Source organism: Indicator indicator, chromosome 13, assembly GCF_027791375.1.
Source record: "Indicator indicator isolate 239-I01 chromosome 13, UM_Iind_1.1, whole genome shotgun sequence".
Classification (NCBI taxonomy): domain Eukaryota; kingdom Metazoa; phylum Chordata; class Aves; order Piciformes; family Indicatoridae; genus Indicator; species Indicator indicator.
Window position 1 is genome coordinate 8,721,227 of NC_072022.1, and position 22,806 is coordinate 8,744,032.

The 22,806-nt window shown below is 48.9% G+C and overlaps 1 protein-coding gene across 1 annotated transcript in view; it reads right to left on the reverse strand.

Annotated features, from left to right (window-relative positions):
- CCDC50 (coiled-coil domain containing 50) overlaps window positions 1-22,806 on the reverse strand; it is a 50,366-nt gene that overhangs the window by 21,964 nt on the left and 5,596 nt on the right. Inside the window, exons 4-5 of the mRNA XM_054386192.1 lie at window positions 7,171-7,233; window positions 2,830-2,953 (exon numbers count right to left, since the gene is read on the reverse strand). Coding sequence (XP_054242167.1) covers window positions 2,830-2,953; window positions 7,171-7,233 — 187 coding nt within the window. The remainder of the gene's footprint in view (window positions 1-2,829; window positions 2,954-7,170; window positions 7,234-22,806) is intronic.

A 22,806-nucleotide genomic window follows, 5' to 3' on the forward strand; every position in this document is an offset into this window, starting at 1 on the left:
GCATTTCCACCCTGTTCTCATTCCTCTATGCCAGAGCCTAGTATCAATAATGGTTTGACTTAGAACAGAACCAATGCTGCTCAGTGATTTCACTTTTCAGCTCAGTCTCTTCTCAGTCACTGCACTTTCTGAAGCTAACAGCATGGGTTTGCAGACAGCGTCAGCACTTGATGGTTGGAGTCACTACCAAGAACTGCTCTTGCTTACACTTGCTCCTGAGCAGACCAAGTCACTGCTTGGGTTGAAATTACACCCACACGCCCCCAACTCATTTGGAGAATTACCCCCACAATAAAATTCCCAGACCAGCTCAGCTGGAAGCAAATCAAGCTCTATTTACAAGCAAAACTCCAATCTAGAAACATGAAACGCAATGAATATGTACAAAATATACAATATTGACAGGTATTTACAATTCATAAACAAGACAAGAACCCCCCCCTGGACAAAACCAGGGGGCTACCAATAGTGCCCACCTCTTCCCCCCAGGAGAAGGGAAAGAGAAAGAGGTGAAAAGCAGAGAGTAGCTTCTTAGTACTGAGCCACAACAAAGAAATGCAGCCAAGGTCAGCAAGCCAGCAGAAGAAACCAGTCACTGGAGCAAAGTGCTCCAGTGCTAGAGCAAAGAAGCTGACAGAAAAATAATTTATACAACTAACTTTGTTAGCTATCAGACCAAGAATCCAATAGGATTATTTAGACTTTAGCATTATTTTTCTTTAACATCCAATGGGAATTTATTTACATTCTCCCTCTTACGCATCAACCTAAAACTCCCACATGGACCACCTTGGAGGTGCAGAAGGTAAAAGGGAGCAGGGAGGAGCAGTCAGGAGAGGTGATGCCAAACTGACCAACAAGTTATTGCATTCCATATATGTCACTGGGGTAGCTTGAGGCCTTTAAGGAAAAAAAAAAACCCACACAAAAACTTAAGAGTTGTGTCCTCCAGGAGGACCAGAAAGATCCAGGGATGGGCTGGAAAACTGTAACTTTGTTATTCAATCCCAGAATTCTGCTACCTCTCCATAAGTTGGCAGCAAGGCCAACTCAGTCTCTTTCCTCCCTCCTTTTGGCTCTCCAGAGGGTGCCTCCCTTATCTGGTAACTTGGGGGGGGGGAGGTCTCTTTGTGGCTTTCAGACTGATTTTTACTGTGCAATTTTAGCCTGCTTAGACCTAATGGAAGGGAGACAATAGGGGGAGGGAAGAAAAGGAGCCCTGGGGTTTGTGGTTCAGTCTGATTGGGGGAAGGTTTTCATGTGTCCTGTGTATGTATTTGGTGTAAAGGATTCATGTAGTCTGTATTTCCTGCATATTGTTTAATATATATGTAATGTATAATACATTATAATAGATATAGTTCTGTATTTCTCTCCAATTCAATGACAGCAGCTTTATTTTACTTCCTTTGGGAGCAAAATTATTTCTGTCTGTTCTTCACACCTAGGAGAGTCATATTCAGTTTAAAGCTGAGGGATCATGAGGGTCAAGCCTCTTCTTCAATGGCTGCCAATCAATGACAGCTTCACCTGTTCTGCTTTCAATTCCAATCCATGTGTTCCTGAATCCAGTTCCCATCTGCCACTCAGTCCAGTCTGAGACTTCCCAACTGACTGGTGGTGATGTCAACTGCCATGGGAGGAGCTGGGTTGACTATTGGGTTTGGAAGCACCTGTAGACATCTTTCACTTAATGGTTATTGCTTTCATTAAAGCAGTTTTACTTTTCCAGTCTCCAAGTCTCTCTACCTTATTCACAGAATAGAATCATAGAATGGTCTGGGTTGGAAGGGACCTCCAAAGCTCATCCAGTCCAACTCCTCTGCCATCAGCAGGGGCATCCCCAACTAGATCAGGTTGCCCAGAGCCCTCTCCAGCCTCACATTGAGTATCTCCAGGCAGGAGCCTCAACCACCTCCTTGGGCAACCTGTTCCAGTGTTCCACCACCCTCATGGTGCAGAACTTGTTCCTCACATCCAATCTAAATCTGCTCTTCTCCAGCTTAAAGCATTGCCCCTCGTCCTGTCCCTGCAGGCCTTTGTAAACAGTCTTTCCCCATCTTTCCTGTAGCCCCCTTCAGGTCCTGGCAGGCTGCTATTAGGTCTCCCTGGAGCCTTCTCTTCTCCAGGCTGAACACCCCCAGCTCCCTCAGTCTGGCCTCACAGCAGAGCTGCTCTAACCCCTTGAGCATCCTTGTGGCCCTCCACTGGACCTTCTCCATCAAGTCCTTGTCCTTCCTATATTGAGGGCTCCAGCCCTGCACACAGCACTGCAGGTGAGGTCTCAGCAGAGCAGAGCAAAGTGACAGAATCACCTCTCTGGCTCTCTGGCAGTGCTGCTTTGGATGCAGCCCAGGCTGCCCTTGGCCTTCTGTGCTGCAAGCTCACACTGCCAGCTCCTGGCCAGCTTCTCATCCATCAGCACCCCCAGGTCCTTTTCCTCAGGGCTGCTTTCTATCCCCTCCTCCCCCAGCCTGTATTGGTAGTGAGAATTGTTCTGGCCCAGGTGCAGAACCCTGCACTTGCTCTGGTTGAACCTCAGGAGGTTAACCTGGGCCCACACCTCTCCAGCTTGTCCAGGTCCCCCTGGATGACATCTCATACCTTCCTCTTCACCTTGAGAATAGAGAGGAGTTAAGAGAGAACATCTATCATTTGTCTAGTGGCCAGCCCATCCCTAACCCTCCACATATGGTAACAGCCAGCCAAAGGAAAAAGGAAACAAAAGCAAAAGGCTGATCGACCTGAACCCCACAGTCAACCAAGGCAAAGCAGCTGGCTTCAGTGGGCTGACCAAACAGAACCAGCAGTTCAACAGCTCCAACTCACAAGTCCTTTTGGTGTTTCTGAGCACGTGCTTTCAGATCCTCCTCCTCCTGCAGCTTCTTGGCCACCTTCAAGTCATGTTGCACCAGACGATTACGCTGAACGTTTGTTGCCAAGTGATGCTCAACTGGGAATAAACAGAGACAAGAACCCCCAAATCAGCCTGCAGAACTCTGTGGTGTGAACAAGATAAAAAAGCAAGTGGGAGGGAGATTCCAGGCCAGTTCTTGGCAGGGAAATGGTATGTAATATTTCTAAAGGTGGGGAAATTCTAAACTGAAGTGATGCCAGCAGCTTGAGACTGTGCTGAGGGAGGCCGTGTATGTGAGTCTGTTACCAAAACAAGATCTGCATATCTTCATCACACACATCTTCTATAAAACCTGGTTTTATAGAATCACAGAATCCACCAGGTTGGAAAAGACCTCAGAGATCATCAAGTCCAACCTATTACCTAATCCCTAACACCTCCTCACAACTAAACCATGGCTCCAAGTGCCACATCCAAGCTTTTTTTTTGAACACCTCCAGGGATGGTGACTCCACCACCTCCCTGGGCAGCACATTCCAGTGGCGAATTGCTCCTTCTGTGAAGAACTTTCTCCTCACCTCCAGCCTAAACTTCCCCTGGCACAGCTTGAGACTGTGTCCTCTTGTTCTGGTGCTGCTTGCCTGGGAGAAGAGCCCAACCCCCACCTGGCTACAACCTCCCTTCAGGTAGTTGTAGACAGCAATGAGGTCTGCCCTGAGCCTCCTCTTCTCCAGGCTAAACACCCCCAGCTCCCTCAGCCTCTCCTCACAGGGCTGTGCTCCAGACCCCTCCCCAGCCTTGTTCCCCTTCTCTGGATACATTCAAGTCTCTCAATGTCCTTCTTAAACTGAGGGGCCCAGAACTGGACACAGCACTCAAGGTGTGGCCTAACCAGTGCTGTGTACAGGGCAGGATGACTTCCCTGCTCCTGCTGGCCACACTATTCCTGATGCAGGCCAGGATGCCATTGGCTCTCTTGGCCACCTGGGCACACTGCTGGCTCATGTTCAGGTGGCTGTCAACCAGTACCCCCACGTCCCTTTCCACCTGGCTGCTCTCCAGCCACTCTGACCCCAGCCTGTAGCTCTGCATGGGGTTGTTGTGGCCAAAGTGCAGCACCTGGCACTTGGATTTGTTGAATGCCATCCTGTTGGACTCTGCCCATCTGTCCAGCCTGTCAAGGTCCCTCTGCAGAGCCCTTCTACCTTCTAACAGATCAACACCTGCTCCCAGCTTGGTGTCATCTGCAAATTTACTGATGATGGACTCATCCCTCATCCAGATCATCAATAAAGATATTGAACAGGATGGGGCCCAGCACTGATCCCTGGGGGACACCACTAGTGACAGGCTGCCAGCTGGATGTGGCACATTCAACACCACTCTCTGGGCCTGGCCCTCCAGCCAGTTCTTAACCCAGCAGAGAGTGCTCCTGTCCAAGCCACGGGCAGGAGTTTGCTATGGGGGATGGTGTCCAAGGCCTTGCTGAAGTCCAGGTAGACTACATCCACAACCTTCCCCATGCCCACCAGGCATGGAATTTAAATTTCCTGGCCATTGGAAATTACCCTAGATTCATAAACTGGTTCTGGAGATGCCAGTAAGTATGAGCTGAACCTAAACTGCTTCAGATGGATGCTTCCCTGTCTTGTTCTCAAGAACCTCTAGGAGGGAATTCCTCTCCCTCTCTGTATTTCATTCCAGAATCTCCCTACCTTTATATTTAGCAACAGAGCAACTGAGAACTACAGCAAGTCCTTTACCATACATGGGTACTGCCTGCAAGAAAAGACAGCTACATGAGCTGCAACTGAAAGCCATCTTTAATTCAGGGGTCTCAGGTTCCAGCAGCAAGGGCACAATTTCAGCCCAAGCTGCACACATGGTGGTGGAGCTAGAATGGTAATCAGCACCTAGTACTGGTAGATTCCGATGGTCTTGGCACCCAAAGCAGATTAGATTGGCCAACATACCTGAAACTGCAATGCAAACAAACCCAAAGTAACAGATAAAGCATGCAAAAAGAGAAAAAATAATTAAAAATCACCTGCCACTTGTAAACTCCTGGCTGGACTTTTTTTTTTTTTTTCCTCCTTTCTTAACCCTAATGATAGCTTTCTTAAGCCTAATGACAGCATTCTATGATGTCATAACTGACTGGGTGATGCAGGGTGACCAGTGGATGTAGTCTACCTTGACCTTAGCAAGGCTTTTGACATTGTCTCCCATAACATCCTGGTGAGTAAGCTAAGAAAGTGTGGGACAGAAGAACAGAGAGTGAGATGGATTAGGAAGTGGTGACACAATGGAGTCCCAAGAGTGGTGGTCAATGGTGCCAAGTCCAGCTGGAGAACTGTAACTAGTGGAGTCCCCCAGGGATCAGTGCTGGAGCCAGTCCTGTTCAACACCTTCATCAATGACATTGATTAGGGGACAGACAGAGTCTGCTCAGCAAGTTTGCTGATGATACCAAGCTGGGAGGCTTGGCTGAGACACCTGAAGGCTGTGCAGCCATCCAGTGAGACCTGGACAGACTGAGAGCTGGGCAGAGAGGAACCTAATGAGGCTCCACAAGGGTAAGTGCAGAGTCCTGCACCTGGGAAGGAAGAATAAACTGCAGCAGGACAGGTTGGGAGGTGATCTGCTACAGAGCAGCCCTGTGGAGAAGGACCTGGGAGTGCTGGTGGAGAACAAGTTCTGCATGGGACAGCAATGTGCCCTGGTGGCCAAGAAGGCAAATGGGATCCTGGGGTGCATTCAGAGGAGTGTGTCCAGCAGAGCCAGGGAGGTTCTCCTCCCCCTCTACTCTGCCCTAGTGAGGCCACACCTGGAATATTGCATCCAGCTCTGGGCTCCCCAGTTCAGGAGGGACAGGGATCTGCTGGAGAGAGTCCAAGGGAGGGCTGCAAGCATGATGAAGGGACTGGAGCACTGCCCTATGTGGAAAGGCTGAGAGCCCTGGGGCTGTTTATCTGGAGAGAAGACTGAGAGAGAATTTAATAAATGTCTATAAATACCTGAAGGCTGGGGGTCAGGAAGGAAGGGACAGCCTCTGCTCACCTGTGCCCTACAATAGGACAAGGGACAATGGATGGAAACTCCAGCACAGGAGGTTCCACCTCAACATGAGGAAGAACTTCTTTACTGTAATGGTCCCAGAGCACTGGCACAGGCTGCCCAGAGAGGTTGTGGAGTCTCCTTCTCTGGAGACTTTCAAGCCCCATCTGGATGCATTCCTGTGTGACCTGTGCTGGATTCTATGGTCTTGCTCTGGCAGGGGGGGGTTGGACTGAAAGATCTCCAGGGGTCCCTTCCTCATAGCATACAGCTGCCCCACCTCAAAATGTCTTAAATGGAAGCCTCCTTTCAAAAGACAAGGTATTAGTAATTCTGAAATAAGAAAACTAACAGACCTCTGTTGGTTGCACCTCGAGCCAGCCTATAAAACTTCCAAAACTGCCAGTGAGTTCTAAAAGCTTTGCACAGCACCAAAACCTCAAGAGCACTCCTACATGCACTTGCCATAAATGGCATAAACTCCACTCTAAAGACAGCACAAAATTGAAATGTGAAATGCAGCTGTCTCTAGGGTATAATGTGAGCTGAGGCAGCATGCAGAGTAGCATGAAGCACAGTGAAGACAGTAATAATAATCATAATCATCCACATTACATTATAAAGAACAGAAATGAAACAAAAGCAGACAGGATTTTTCTCTTAGCAAAGCTAAATAAAGCCAGATGTGTGCTGGGCCAAATTTGCTTATTTTTCATTGAGTCATAGAATTGTTAGGGTTGGAAGGGACCTCAGGGATCAGCCAGTCCCAACTCCCCTGCCATGGGCAGGGACACCTCACACTACAGCAGGTTGCCCAGAGCCACATCCAGCCTGGCTGCAAAAACCTCCAGGCATGAGGCTTCCACCACCTCCCTGGGCAACCTCTGCCAGTGCCTCACCACCCTCATGGGGAAAAAACTTCTTCCTAACATCCAACCTAAATCTACCCATTTCTACTTCTTTTTCCATTCCCCGCAGTCCTATCTACCTGACATCCTAAAAAGTCCCTCCCCAGCTTTCTTGTAGGCCCCCTTCAGATCCTGGATGGCCACAATAAGGTTTTCTTGGAGCCTTCTCTTCTCCAAACTGCACAACCCCAACTCTCTCAGTCTGTCTCCAGAGCAGAGCAGCTCCAGCCCTCTGCTCATCCTCATGGCCCTTCTCTGGACACCTTCCAGCACCTCTAGATCTTTCCTGTAACAGGGGCTCCAGAACTGGACACAGTACTCTTTGTTCCAAAGATCATTGCTACTTACTCTCTTGCTCCTGTAAGTTATGGGCCAAGGTGTGATCTTCCAGAACAGCAAAGTCCCGACACACTGGGCAGGGAGAGAAAGCAAAGAGGAGTTAGCATTGTGAGCAAAACCAAATCAGCAGGAGAGCTATAGAGGTTGTAAGCATAAATAATGCAGAGACTTCAGACACTTCCTACCACCCAAGGCCTGGATTAGTGTTGGGTTTTTTTCCCCTCCCTCTTGCACTTGTGCCTATTTTTGCATGCACTCCTTTGCATGTAAAGCTTTCTCCACTCTCCCCTCCACTTCCACTTCTTTAGTTTAAGAGCTAAACACCCTTAAACTGTCTTTAAAGCCCATGCTGACTTTGTTCACCCAGAACCACCAGCATGCATTTGTGCTTACTATGACTTTCTCTACCATGTTAAAGAGTCCAAGAATAGTAACTTCTCCACACAGCAGCACACTGCACATCACCACCTCTGCAGAGCTAAGCAGACTGAGCTCACTGCAGGGTGTTTCAACCAGCTCAGGAATCATTTTACTGTTGTCTCTTGTAAGCTCCACTGACTTTTTCAAGTGCAGATGATGGACTTGTACCTGGACCCCCACATATGGGATCAACCACTGCATTGCTGGCAGGGAAAAGCACAGCTTCTGAAGAAAATTCTCAACATCACCCAGAGACAACCTAAAGGGAACAGGCTCCCTTTGGCATCAGCCTGAAAGCAGCAGGTTTTTGCCAATGCCTATCACTTTCCCACTTGAACTTTCAAAGGAATGCTCTACCCACACTCTAGAAAAACATCAGTGTTTATTTTTAACTTGCTGTGATAGGCAAGTTAAAGACAAGAGGGCAACAAAAAGGCAAGTTGCATGGTTCAGCTTTTTGGTGCTAGGTACACATCAGCTTCTCAGTGAACCAAAGAAAGTGTGACCTGTGCCCCCAGACTGCAAGATGAGGTCTCACTCTGCCTATCTGCCACACACAGGGATCCCATCTGCTCCAAGGGCAGGTGAAGGCAGGGGTGCTGAAAAATGTACACTGGAGACATCTGTCACTTGGTTTCCCTTCAATGTGACAAGCTAGGCAGCTTCATGTCAACCCAGAAGGGAAGATCTCCTGTTTGAAACATAAAACACAAAGCAGAAAGCTACAAGGTGCTTCTGAAGCTGTAGAGGGAGGTACAAATCACTCCTGCTGTACTCCACATGCAAAACCTCTGGGGAAGACAAAAGGTTTCTCTTGGCTACAATCTACAGCAGAAAGTGAAAGTAACCCCAAAACTCCCAGAAAGTACCAAAACTACCAGGGGAATTTATGAGAAACTCATTTATGAGAGGGTTCAGTGTAAGAGAAGGTAAAACATTTCCATCACTGCAATGGGGTGGGAAATACAAGGAAATGAGAAGGTCTTCATGAGTCCCAGTCCCACAAGCCTTCCTTCTGACCATAGAATCACAGAATGATCTGGGTTAGAAGGGGCCTCCAAAGCTCATCCAGTCCAACCCCCCTGCACTCAGAAGGGACATCCCCAACTAGATCAGGTTGCCCAGAGCCCTGTCCAGCCTCACCTTGAATATCTCCAGGGATGGAGCATCAACCACCTCCCTGGGCAACCTGTTCCAGTGTTCCACCACCCTCCTGGTGCAGAACTTGTTCCTAACATCCAACCTCAATCTACTCCTCTCTAGTTTGAAACCACAGTCCCTTCTCCTGTCACTGCAGGTCTTTGGAAACAGTCCCTTTCCATCTTTCTTGTAGCCCCCTTCAGGTACTGGAAGGTCATTATTAGGTCTCCTCAGAGCCTCCTCTTCTCCAGGCTGAACACTCCCAGCTCCCTCAGCCTGTCCTCCTAGCAGAGGTGCTCCAACCCCCTGAGCATTTTCATGGCCCATTGATGTACATAGATGAAGAAGCACCAAGGCAGCTTCACAAAACATCTAGAGGAATGCCCAGGTATCTTCTAAACTAAGAGACTTTCTCCATCAGATAAACACTTCATTCTTTATTGCACTCAATAGAATCTATTTTCAGGTGTCTATGCACTGCAGGGTGTTTTACAGATGACAAAAGCTGCTAAAGACTAGAGGGAAAGGAACAAGCAGCAGCAGCAGAGTGGAGATGAGGATCAAGATTACAGCTGGACAATTCTGGATGGTACAATTAAGGGTTTTGTTGTTGTTGACTTTTTCTTTTTTTTTAATCTTTTAACTGCATCTTTTCATAGAAGGAAAGAGGCTACAATCCACCAGATGGCCCTGAAACACTTCCAGTGGGGCTTCTGTCTGCAAATAAAGGAATCATAGAACGGTCTGAGCCAGAGGGGACCTCCAAAGCTCATCCAAGTCCAACCCCCCCTGCAGTCAGCAGGGACATCTCCAACTAGATCAGGTTGCCCAGAGCCCTGTCCAGCCTCATGCTGAGTATCTCCAGGGATGGGGCCACCTCCTTGGGCAACCTGTTGCAGTGTTCCACCACCCTCATGGTGCAGAACTTGTTCCTCACATCCAATCTCAATCTGCTCTTCTCCAGCTTAAAGCATTGCCCCTCGTCCTGTCACTGCAGGCCTTTGTAAATAGACTTTCCCCATCCTTCTTGTAGCCCCCTTCAGGTCCTGGAAGGCTGCTGTTAGGTCTCCCTGGAGCCTTCTCTTCTCCAGACTGAACACCCCCAGCTCCCTCAGCCTGGCCTCAGAGCAGAGGTGCTCTAACTGGTTCAGCTTCAGCCACGGATCTGGAAAAGCCACAGTTGGGTTGCAGGCAGCAGTACTGTTCAGAGGTGCCTGGTGGTCATTAACACATTTTTATGGGATCTTGCCCATAGATATTTTATTTCTGTGGTTTCTAATACTACATCAGTCTCAAGAGCTGGGTCAGCCATGAGACAAATGGCAGATGCTCTCAATTAATCCCTCTCCCTTCCCAAAGGGAAGAGAATGGGAATAAGGGAGAGATTTACAGTCTGTAAAAGAAGACCAAAACTACTTAATGAAAATAATAACAATAAAGTGAAAGATATACAAACACATACCAAATCACTATCCACACAACTCCCTGAGGGCAATTACATCACTATCCCCACTGAAGCTGGGACAGAAGTCCCAGACCACACTGAGTGGCAGATGGGAACCAGATCCAGGAGCTGGATTCACAAATAGAGAGCTTGGCACTGAAGGCAGAACATGCAGAATCCTCCTTGGACACCAGCCACTGAACAGAGGTTGACCCTCACAATCCCTCAGCTTTATACTGAGTATGACTGGTCACTTCAGGGGCACCTAGCCTGTCCTCTCCTCCCTGCAGCTGCAGCCTTTGGCTTTCTGCGCCCCCAGATGTTCTGCAACCCAAAATTTAGCAACAGCCTTGGTCTGCACACCAATCCTGGGAACTCTAACTAGAAACATGATCAGTGCTAGAAGCAGACACTAACTGGAAAAGCAGGATGTTAACATAGGGAAGTGCAGTTACTTAGAAGGGACTGAGATGAGAAGTAAAAAAAAAAAAAAAAAAAAATCACTGAGCAGAATTAGTTCTGCTCCAGCTCAGACCAGGACATTTAGCTTCACAGCACAACTGTGGACCGGCCACCTTCTGCTCACAACAAGCATCATCTGGCCTGCTGCAAGGGCATGTACAACCTGAAGGTCTGCCCCCTATCAGTTCAGAACCAAGCAAAGCCACCTCAGTCCAGAGCCATAAAAACAGCCTGCCCCAACCTAGGGCTATGTTTTTACCATCACATGTTCAAAAAGCAGTGTTTGCCTCTGACAGCTACCAAAAAAAAAAAAAAAAAAAAAAAAAAAAGGAGGGAAGTGTCAAATTTTCTGTGACAGGTCTCTGCACAGCTTCCTGAACAGCTCTACTAGCAAGAAAAGGCAGGCAGCACAGGGCAAGGAAGAACATTTCGGAGCTATTTTTTGCACCAAGATCACTGCAGTAAGAAATGTTTAGGAAGCTGCATCCCAAGCCCTCCATCACTCCCTTCTTCATAGGCTCATATCCTGCTCTGATCCTGTGACCTTCCAGCTCCACTCTGTTGGTCATCATGAAGATGATGCTGGCAGACTCTTGCTCCTTCCTCCCCAGAGATGCACACATGCAGGGAAGGACTTCAGTTTGCTCTGTTATTTTACTCCATTCAACCCACACCAGACACAGTTCTCTGGTTGGGAAGAAATAAGTCAACAGAAACATGCTTGGCACACATGCAAGAAAGTGGGAGGACCATAGCAGAACACTGCTGCTCTTCTCTTGACAGTCTTGCACCAGCCCCTCCCAAAAGTCCCTTGTTCTCTGGTGGGCTTCATTCCTACAATGCAGCAATTATTGTTTAACCCTTTCTGATTGATGGGCCACTAAAAACTTGCTGGGGAAAGTGCAGATTCTTTAACTCAAAAGGCCAAGCACTTACACTGTTGTGTTGTATTGTTGGGCCTCCTTCTTCCAGCTGCTCCTCCAGACATCTATTGGAAGCAGTTCATGGGGCTCCAAAGTTAAACAAATGGGGACAAAGCAAGTAATGATAATGTCCTGGGAAGAGCCAGGGAACACTTAGGGGCTGGGTCTTAAAACAGTAATAATTATCCCACCAAGGTCCAGTACAGAGAGACGGAGAGGTGAGACCCCACCTGGAGTACTGTGTCCAGTTCTGGAGCCTCTATTACAAGAAGGATCTGGAGGTGCTGGAAGGTGTCCAGAGAAGAGCCACGAGAATGAGCAGAGGGCTGGAGCTGCTCTGCTCTGGAGACAGACTGAGAGAGCTGGGGCTGTTCAGTCTGGAGAAGGCTCTGAGAAGACCTTATTGTGGCCTTCCAGTATCTGAAGGGGGCCTACAAGAAAGCTGGGGAGGGACTTTTTAGGGTGTCAGGGAGTGACAGGACTAGGGGGAATGGAAAAAAAATAACAGAAATGGGTAGGTGTAGTTTGGATATTAGGAAGAAGTTTTTCCCCGTGAGGGTGGTGAGACACTGGAAGAGGTTGCCCAGGGAGGTGGTGGAAGCCTCATGCCTGGAGGTTTTTGCAGCCAGGCTGGATGTGGCTCTGGGCAACCTGCTGTAGTGTGAGGTGTCCCTGGCCATGGCAGGGGGGTTGGAACTGGATGATCCGTGAGGTCCCTTCCAATCCTGACAATTCTGTGATTCTCTGATTCTAAGCTGGACAGTTCATAATGATATGCATGCTGGAAGCCCCCCGAATCTGTGGTCTCCACACAGCCTCATCCCACAGGAGACACTTTGCAGAGGAGACTGGCAGGGCTGCAGGAAGCCTTGGGTTTGCTGACACCTTTGGATTCATTCATGCACTGCTGCAGAAGCCACTTGGCTGCATCTCTGCTCCCATTCAGCTGCTCTCACAAAGCCACGAAGGGGCAGCTCGAGCACACAGCCCTCGCTTTGTGCTGCTGGAGCTGCTGCCAGGCCAGACAGCACAAGAAGGCCTTTCGCCTTCATCAGAAACTTGGCAGGACTGGCCCCCTCCAACTCATCTGAGCACGTTGTGCACAAGTCCCAGCAGCCTGAGAACCACGTGCAAAGGAAGATGAGAACATCCCATTGCAAAGACAAAGCTGCACTGTCAGCAGGACAGGCAGCAAAAAATGTCCCAACCCCTCTGCCATGGGCAGGGACACCTCACATTAGATCAGGTTGCCCAAAGCCACATCCAGCCTAACCTTCAAAGCTTCTAGGGATGAGGCTTCCACCACCTCCCTGGGCAACCTGTTCCAGTGTCTCACCACCCTCATAGTGAAAAACTTCTTCCTAACATCCAAGCTGAATCTACCCATTTCTCGTTTGTTTTTTTTCCATTCCCCTCAGTCCTATCGCTACCTGCTCGAGACATACACCTGCAACTCCCCAACAAGTCTGGGGTGATGGAAGTGCAGAGCACTCCCTCCAGATTAGACCCATGGCAATGAGTCGAGCACCACTGTAGCTGCAAGGAAGGCCAAAGAAACCAATCACACTACCACAGTACATTAGAGGTTGAAAGGGACCTCCAGAGATCATCAGGTCCAACCCCCCTGCCAGAGCAGCATCACCCAGGGGAGTCTGCACAGGAATGCATCCAGGTGGGATTTGGAAGCCTCCCGAGAAGGAGACTCCACAACCCCCCTGGGCAGCCTGTACCAGGGCTCTGTCACCCTCACTGTAAAGAAGTTTCTCCTCATGTTGAGGTGAAGCCTTCTCTGTTCAAGCTTGTACCTGGTGTTTCTTATTACCATGCACCACCCAAAAGCGCTTGGCCCCTTCCACTTGACACCCACCCCTCAGCTATTGATAGACATTGATCAGATCCCTCTCAGCCTTCTCCAGTCTCTCTTCACAGGGAGATGCTCAAGTCCCCTAATCATCCTCATGGCTCTCGCTTGGACTCTCTCCAGCAGCTCTCTGTCTCTCTTGAACTGGGGAGCCCAAAACTGGACACAGGATTGCAGCTGTGGTCTCACCAGGGCAGAGTAGAGAGGTAGAAGAACTTCCCTAGCCCTGCTGGACACCTTTCTTGATACATCCCAGGATCCCATTGGCTCTCTTGGCTACAAGGGCACACTGTTGTCCCATGGAGAACTTGCTGTCCACCAGCACTCCAAGGTCTTTCTCTGTGGAGCTGCTTTCCAGCAGGTCTCTAACCTGTCCTGGTGCTTGTTATTTGTCCCCAGATGTGGGACCCTGCACTTGTCCTCAATGAACTTCATGAGGTTTGCCTGCACCCAGCTCTCCAGCCTGGCCAGGTCATGTTGGATGCTGCACAGCCTGAGGGGGTGTCAGCCAACCCCCCCAGTTTTGTATCATCAGGGAACTTGCTGAGGGTGCTCTCATTCCCCTCATCCAGGTCATTGATAAAGATATCAAACAAAACTCCATCCCTGAAGACAATGCATCCAATGAGGCCACTATGGAATAACTGGAGAAGTGGACCAGCCAGCCATGGTCTGAAATAAAGCCTCACCAGTGCTAGTCCTCACCTCTTGGCCCAGTCTCAGCATGGACCCAGCACATTCCTTGCTAGGTATTACACCCACTGGGTTAGTGCTGAGAAACAGGATGGCCCCAGTGACAAGGCAGAGACTCACCATTCCTCCTCTCCAAGAAGTTTCATATTTAACTGGAAAGTAATCTATTTCATTATCCCTTAACAAGAAATTAAAGGTAAGATTAATGATTCACTGCTGTGGATCAGCTTGACTTCCCATCCCCCAGCCCTGGCTGTGAGCCAGGGGACAGTCCAACAAGCAGCAGGGGGTGCAGCTACAATTGGCAAGCTCAGGGAAGCACAAAACATTAGCAAGCCTACCATAGTCTGATTAAGCCAGTCTGCCTCAGCACAGTGGGGAGCAGGCCTGGGATTTGTCCTTCTGGCACAAATGTCAGCAGAAGAAATCCCAGTTGCTGCCAGAACCAGCAGATGTGCCAGCAGGGCAGGAGGAGGGCAGAAGCGTGGCTGAAAGGATCATCCTTTGCAGCAGTGGTGGGCTGCAAACTTCATCTAGCAGCATGGAAGAAGGAGCTTGCTTGTTTCAGGGATCCTGAAGAGCCTCTCTGGAAGCTCCCAGCACTCCCAGCTCTGAACTCCACTGGTAGTTCACCCCAAAAACATTCTAAGTCTCTTGCAAGCATAGTTGCAAGCCCTGCTTGTAGGGCTGAGGTAAGAATGTCTGCTGGTGCAGGAGCTTGACAAAAATCTCACTAAATCCCACTGATGTAGCTCAGGATGCCTCTGCTTACTGCAGAGGGGTTGGACTAGATGACCTTTGGAGGTCCCTTCCAACCCAGGCTATTCCATGATAAACAGCCTTTTCCTTTTCCTGTTCTGCCACTTGCTTTCTGCACTATTACCTCAGCTCCACAGCTCAGCAATTCTAAGTGCTTCAAAGAGAGGGGAGTAACCATAAGAAGGCAGCCTTTGCTCCTCTAGGTGCTGCTAGTGATGTTTAGGCATGTGACAACAGTAGATAAAGTCCAGGAAGAGGTGCACTGTCCCTAGAAGAGGTCAAACTCCACTGGCTTTACAAGCACAACACCCCCCACACTTCTGCCTAAAGCCTTAGGCCACATTCTGACATCCACTGAAAAGCCCAAGGGTATCCCCCCCACTCAGTTCACATGGCCCATATGACACCCTCTGGGCTACCAGCCAGTTCAGTGACCCAGGGACCACACAAGCATGCTCCAAGCATTTCCTTTAAGGTTTTAAGAAACACCTCCTTCTCCCCACCCCCTCCACTCCCAGCATTTTCCCATCAGCATCCTAGGCTGGATAATTCACACAATCATCTAGGAGGTGTGAGTCATGCTCAGTTTTAGAGCATCTGCAGCTTTTGAACCCTAAACTGAAGGACACAGGGAGAGGAAGGCCAAAAGTGACAAAGTCTCACCACCTAATAAATAAATTAATTAATTAAGCCACTTTGTAGGGCCTAGAGAGCTGACAAATCAAGTTGCAAGCTTTACCATGAGGGTGGTGGAACACTGGAAAAGGCTGCCCAGGGAGGTGGTTGAGGCCCCTTCCCTGGAGATATTCAAGGTGAGGATTGACAGGGCTCTGGGCAACCTGATCTAGTTGCAGATGTCCCTGCTGGCTGTAGGGGGGTTGGACTGGATAATTTTTGGAGGTCCCTTCCAACCCAGACCATTCTGTGATTCTAAGTGCAACCCATTACAAGCCAGTAGTCTCAAGAAGATGCTGAGCTACAAAGATCCCTGCAGATCAGAAAGTAATCTGGGACCTCATAGGGACTTCTACCAGCAGGGACTAGACAGGCCACAGGCCACCCCAAGCCAAGTAAATCCTCCAAAATCTGCAGACTGTTTCCTTGAAAACAAAGCCAGCATGACCCAACAGTCACCCAAATGGAAGAGCAAAGCTGCCTAGAGGAAATACACAACAGGGATGGCTCCTTCTCACCCCCATCAAAGCTGCTCTGTGAGACATGTGGCCTGACCTCAGCATTTCTCATTTCTGCCCTGCCTCTCCCATTGCACCAGAAGATTCCTGAGCTCCTGCTGCCACAAGTGGAGGGTGCCAAGAGAGGCTGGCCAGGACATGTCTCAGGTGCTGCAGCTGCAGTTACACAGACAGCATTCCTAGGACTTTGTTCACCAGACACCAGCAGTGCCAAGGACATCAAAATACTTGCACAGGGAGATGATGGCCCCCAGGCAGAGGGAGGCAGGGCTGGACATCCTGGGGAAGGGAACAATTTCTGCTTCTCAGGCACCACACTAGAGCATCTCATATAGCTGGGAGCTATGAGGCAGCACAAGGAGACTGGCTGGCCCCACAGGGAACCAAACTGTGGGGTCTCAGCCTAATTCTTGAAAGCAATGAGCAAAGTGGAAAAAAAAAAAAAAAAGTACTGGCACAGAATGTATTCTTTTTTATTGTCTGTCTTGGCCTAGAAGCTAAGAACAGCTTGGGATTTGAGAAAGAGGTTATTCTCTCTGCTTTAAGCTAATTCCTTGAGGTCAAGGTCACAGGAGGCTTGTGCTCTGTCTGTGCTGTTCAGCAATAAGCTCTCACCTGCCCAACAATGCTTTAAAAAGAAAGACTATAGATATTCTGGAACCAAATCCTAAGAACATGAGTCTGGTTTTTAGCCTGCCTTGGAATGGACATCAACAACATTCACAAAATGATGGCTGCTGATCTGATATTCAACTCCTGCAAACCTGACTGCAAACTACTACACAGAGCAGTTCTCAAGCTGAGAGAGCAACTGCTGAATACTTCAAGGCAGAAGGTGATGTGCTTGCACAACATAAACAGAGAGCTGGAGATACCCAAAACTGCAAAAACCAAACAAATAAAAAAGACAAAATAGAAAGAAAAGGGAAGAAAAAAAAAAAAAAAAAGGGGGGGGGAAGGAAAAAGAGGCACCACAAAAGGAGCTCAAAAGGTCATCCTAGAGCATGTCCCAGCCACAATACTTGACAGAATTTAGTATTCTGCCTTTAGTACAGGTGGCTGTCATCTCTTTATCATTACATAATTGTGTCCCACCTCACTTCATCTGCAATTTTTCTGAACAAAAGCAATTCTTCTTATGGCCTAAGCTGAAAGCACAACCCGCAGATCAAGAATGCTAAAGATTGTGTTTGACTTCCAGAAGAAAATGTTGAGTTGGAGCCCTTCGTGCCATATAAGTACTTGAAAATGCTTTTGAACCTAAAAGAGTACACTAGCACCCATGCCTTGAAAGTTCAGCCTTCCCAAGGGATGTGTCCAGATTCACAGAACCACAGAAAGTTAGGGGTTGGAAAAGACCTCAAAAGCTCATCCAGTCCAAGCCCCCTGCCAGAGCAGGATCACCTAGGGCAGGTCACATAGGAACACAGCCAGGTGGGTTTGGAAAGTCTCCAGAGAAGGAGACTCCACAACCTGTTCCAGGGCTCCAGCACCCTCACAGTGAAAAACTTTTCCCCTCTGTTCCTGCAGAACCTCCTCTGCTCCAGCTTGCACCCATTGCTCCTTGGCCTATCATTGGGCATCCCTGAGCAGAGCCTGGCTCCATCCTCCTGACACTGCCCTGCACATCTTTATCAACATGAATGAGGTCACCCCTCAGGCTCCTCTGCTCCAAGCTGCAGACCCCCAGCTCCCTCAGCAGGGAGATACTCCACTGCCCTCAGCATCTTTTTGGCTCTGTGCTAGACTCTCTCAAGCAGTTCCCTGAGGTTCTTCTTGAACTGAGGGGCCCAGAACTGGACACAATATTCCAGATGTGGCCTCACCAAGGCAGAGTAGAGGGAGAGGAGAACCTCTCTTGACCTACTAACCACATCCCTCCTAATACACTCCAGGATACTGTTGGCCTTCTTGGCAACAGGGCACATTGCTGGCTCGTGGATCCAGCAGTAACATCCAGGTGGACAAGTATAAAATCCTCAGGTTAAATGGTGAGGGATGGCTTGACTAGTTTGACACCACAGCCAAGCAGCAGACCACAGGCAGCCAAAACCACACTTCACTGACAATATTTGAGGCATATCTGGGTCTGTGTGTGGAGGAAGTTAACGACCAATGAGAACAGCAGCAGTTCTCTAGTTGTCCTCTCCAGCAGCTGACACAGCTTCAGCTGACCCAGGATTCACAACTCACCAGGCTCAAAACATTTCCCTCTATCAGCAAAGCTGTATCTGGGATCCTGCTACCCCATGGAACACAGCAAAACAGACACTGCCTCCAACAACTCATTTTGCCCAAGGGCAAATCCCCACAGAGCCAGTGGAGGGCAAGGCAGGAGTTACCTTCAGGAGGAGAGGTCAAAGGCCCTGGCTCAGACAGATGTTCCATGAGCACTGCTGTAGCTGTAAAACATGGCTTCATAGAAATGTAGAATGGTTTGGGTTGGAAGGGACCTCCAAAAATCATCTAGTCCACCCCCCCTGCAGTGAGCAGGGACATCCTCAACTAAATCAGGTTGCCCAGAGCCCTGTCAAGCCTCAACTTGAATATCTCCAGGGATAGGGCCTCAACCAGCTCCCTGGGCAACCTGTTCCAGTGTTCCCCTCATGGTGAAGAGCTTGTTCCTTCAGCAGTGTCCCACAGGCATTTGTTTTTTCTTTTGCAGCTAGGATGTCATGGCAGTTTGAGCTTCAAACCCAGCACCACTCATTTAAACGGAGGGGGGAAAAAGAAAAACCATCTCCTTTCAAGCACAACTCAAAACAGCCACCCACTCAGAAAACTGCTCAGACATGGAGATTGCATCTCAAGAGGTTTGCACTTCATACACAATCTTCCCCCAGACCCAGCTTAATGGCCACCACTGCACTTTGCTTTGATCTACTTCAGCTTTCATTTCAGCATTTTAGGGACTGTTATACTACGAAACACTCATGGAAGGACAGACTGGATTTCCCAGCCAGGCAGAATTCTTCTGCTAAAGACAAACCTAAATCCCTTGCAGTTTCTCTGCAGAAAGCTGGCAGGTCTGATTTGTGGTTCTGGGTGCTTTTCAGGAACCATGGCACCCTGGACCTCAGATGGGTCCCTAGCATTTCTTAAGCCCTCACTTTCATGCTGTGGTGAATAAACTCACACAGCAGCTCCACAGAGGCAGGTAGGCAGGCAGCTGGAAACAATTCAAAGTGTCACTTCTCACAAGCTTCTCCTCCAGCTTAATCCTACAAGAAATTTTAGCAAACAAGGGGCACAGGATTGAGCAAGGGAGCTCTCAATGTCCCTCTGGTCCAAGTCTAAGCACTGTTTATGCCAGGCTGACTTCTGAAAGCCTGACGCCCATACAGAAGGTGCCAACTGCCAAAAAAAAGGTTCCAGTTCCTCTCAAAACCTCACAGTGTGGTTTTACACCCAGGCACCCACCAGTCATTTGGAAGAACGTGCAGCTCTGGGGAAAACAAGCAGAAGAAGAAAGAGTCCCTCAGAAATGCCACTGACTTCCCAGCCCTTGCTGAAGAATGGACCACAGAGAACAAGTCAGGGTTTTATTCATCCAGATCAGACACCAAGAGAAGCAAAGCTCCTGCAGGATCGGCCTCAGGGCAGCCTCCCAGGCTTGCTGGAAACCTGGCCAGCTGCTGCTTTCAAAGATTAAAGTGTCTGAATTGATCCTGCAATCAACTCTGATCCTTGCACAGATTCCTATCAGCTTCCTTTTTCCTAGAAAGTCAGCTGATGCCAGCACTGCAAATCTGCTCCACAAGAACAACCTTCCTCTACCTAACCAGCTGAGGACACACTGTTTAGTTTCAAAGCCCCTTTTTGATTTGCTCCACCAGCTCCTCACAGGTACTCCCTCATCTTCCCCCTTGCTTCCTCATGTTTAAGTGCCCCAGGTTTATCTCCATTTTGTGGAGAACACAAAGTACCAATGCAACCCCAGAGCAGTCAAACCTTCACATCCCTCTACAAGAAATCAGTGAAGCTGCAGAACTAACAATAATACACAACTCCCTTCCTGCCACAGCCTTGTGCTGGCACACTGCCCTTCAAGCAAATATTGATTTAAAACACTGGTGTAGGAGGGTAAGAGTAAGTGCCTGGCCTCTGGAGCCAGAGAGGCAGGGAGGGAGAGGCCCCAGCATGAACACAGTGAAAACTGCTTTGTGGCATCTGTGCCCACAGCTCAGGTGAATGTCAAAGCACAAGAAAGAAGCAGAGGGGGAGCCTTTTAGATATCACCTCTCTGAGAGCACAAAATGAGCTCCAAGTCAGTCAGAATAAAAATATTTGCTTTGGGAGCTAAATCACTTTTAGATGACGTTGTATGCTCACAGCTTCTTAAAAAGCTCACCAGTTACATGGTCAGAGCAATGCTGACCACCTGGAGCAGCAGGTAACTCAGCAGCACTGGAATCAGACCTGGAGGCAAACTTGCCTTTTCCACCTTGAATCAGGGAAGTGAGGGAATCAGACCTGGAGGCAAACTTGCCTTTTCCACCTTGAATCAGGGAAGTGAGGGAATCAGACCTGGAGGCAAACTTGCCTTTTCCACCTTGAATCAGGGAAGTGAGGGATGCAGACAGGGTTGTGCAACCCTAACCAAGGACTCAGTCCCTCCAGTACTGCAAATCAGGTCAGGAGAGCCCTGCCTCTTCATAGCACCAACTTCCTCTGGAAACCTGGCGCCAACCAAACTGCCTGCAGGAGAACACAGCCCTGAACAGCACCACTCTCTGCGTGCCACAAACACAGCCACACCCTGGCAGCTTGGAAAATGTCCAGGTCTTTCCCTTCTGCCCTCCACTGCTTCACCCCAGCCCACAGCAGCACTGCCTAAGGCTCCAGGAGACACCAGTGAATGTAGGACATAAACCTTGTCCATCCCACCAGCCAGCAGCCCAGTAACAAAACTGACTTCAGAACAGAGGGACAAAGAAAGAAAAATAAATAATCTCTTCTCACCAGGATACCCCAGGTACTGTTTGCTGTATCCATAACAGACACACAGGATAAGCTCAGGTGCTTTCTGCTGTGCTGGCAGGGAGAAGCTTTCCACCCATGCCAGGGAAGGCTGCCTTGACCCAGGTCAGCGCTTCCCCAGTCCGCACGCTGGGTTGGGAGCAACATTATCTCAGTGAGGAACATTCCCTGCTGCTCCAGCCTCTTGTCCTGCCTGTCTGTGCAGTGCCAAATCTATGTGCACTGTCTTTTGGAGAGGTTTCTGCATCAAGGTGGGGAGTTATTCCTCTTTGCATAAACTTCCTTCCTCCCTGTCCTATTACCTCTCAGGTCAGTCCTTAAGGTAGAGCTGTCTCTCAATGCCTTTAAGCATTTGCTCATTTATGTCCTCTTCCTCTTTGTCATCACCACATACTGAGTCCATATCTTTCCTCTTAATCCTTGTTCCTCCAACCACCAAGCCCTGGTTCAGCAGAAAGGCAGGGAAGAGAACCAGCTACACCCATGTGCATACAAGAACTCAACCTTTTCTTGCACACAGCTTTTTCACAGCTCCTTTGAAAACGAGAAGAGCAGCAACTGAAACCACTTTGACTTTCTGTCCTCAACAGCACTCACTGATGGCAGGGCTTGTTAAGACTGCATTGACCAAACCAGGCCTGAGTCAAAACACCCTCCCTAGTCTTCTTTGGCTGACAGAGCACTGTGGTGGTGGTGGCACCGGGGGTTGGTGTGCAATTAAAATAAACATCAGTTGAGCTTCCACAGCTCGACACAAAACCCTAGTGCAGGGGCAGAAGGGCTGGGCCAGGCTTCTCAGCACATTTCCATCCACACCTTTCCCCCAGGGGAAGCTAACATTTCTGTCAAGCTTAATTCACAAGGTACCTAGGGTTACAGGATAGACTTTGCAAGCACCAAGGCCTAACTGATCTCCTTTACTTAACACAAGGTTCAAAACAGCCTCACCTTGCATCTCTCATACCTTGTGATGCTGCACTCAGCTGCCCTCCAGCCCTGCTAAAGTTCTCTCCCAGCTACCATACAGTGTCAAGGCCACACAGCACACACTCTACAAGCTGTGTGATATCTTTTCATAGATTCATGGAATACCAGGTTGGAAGGGACCTCAAGGATCACTCAGTCCTACCTTTCAGGGTAAGAATTTAGTTTAAATGAGATGGCCCAGCACCCTGTCAAGCTGAGCCTTGAAACTGCAATGTAGAGGAATCCACCACCTCCCTTGGGAGTTTTCTCATGTTCTGAGAAAGAAAAGAGTGGGAAAGCTCCAATTTCTGCTTTTCAAAAGGAAATATAAACAAAGAGTGAAGGAACTACCAGCAGTTCCCATTGTGTCCCCTGTGGAAAAGGCAGCACTGCAAGGTGAACAGTGCATCCCTAACACAGCAGCCTCCAGGGAGAGGGCAGCCCTGCTTTCCCAGTGGAAATTCCCAGCAAATGCCTTTTGCTCCCTGCAATGCAAGCCACCAGCACAACAGCAAATATCCTTATCACGTTTTGGGAGAAAGGCAAAAGGACAAGCCAGCAGCAAGTGTCACACCACAAGCTGCACCTGGAGTTTTAAGGCAGCTTTACCAACAATCAGCCTCCTTCCTCAGTCCTTCAGCCTTTAAACCAGCATTACAAAGAGGAGCAGGAGCAAGCAAGTAGGAAGCCAGCCAGCTGGGGACACTGGGAAGGGGCCAAGGAAGCAGGGAGGGAACGTGTTGCTTTGTGCTATAAATCACCAAGTTTATGTGAGCTGGACATCTCTGAGCAAAAAAAGAGAAA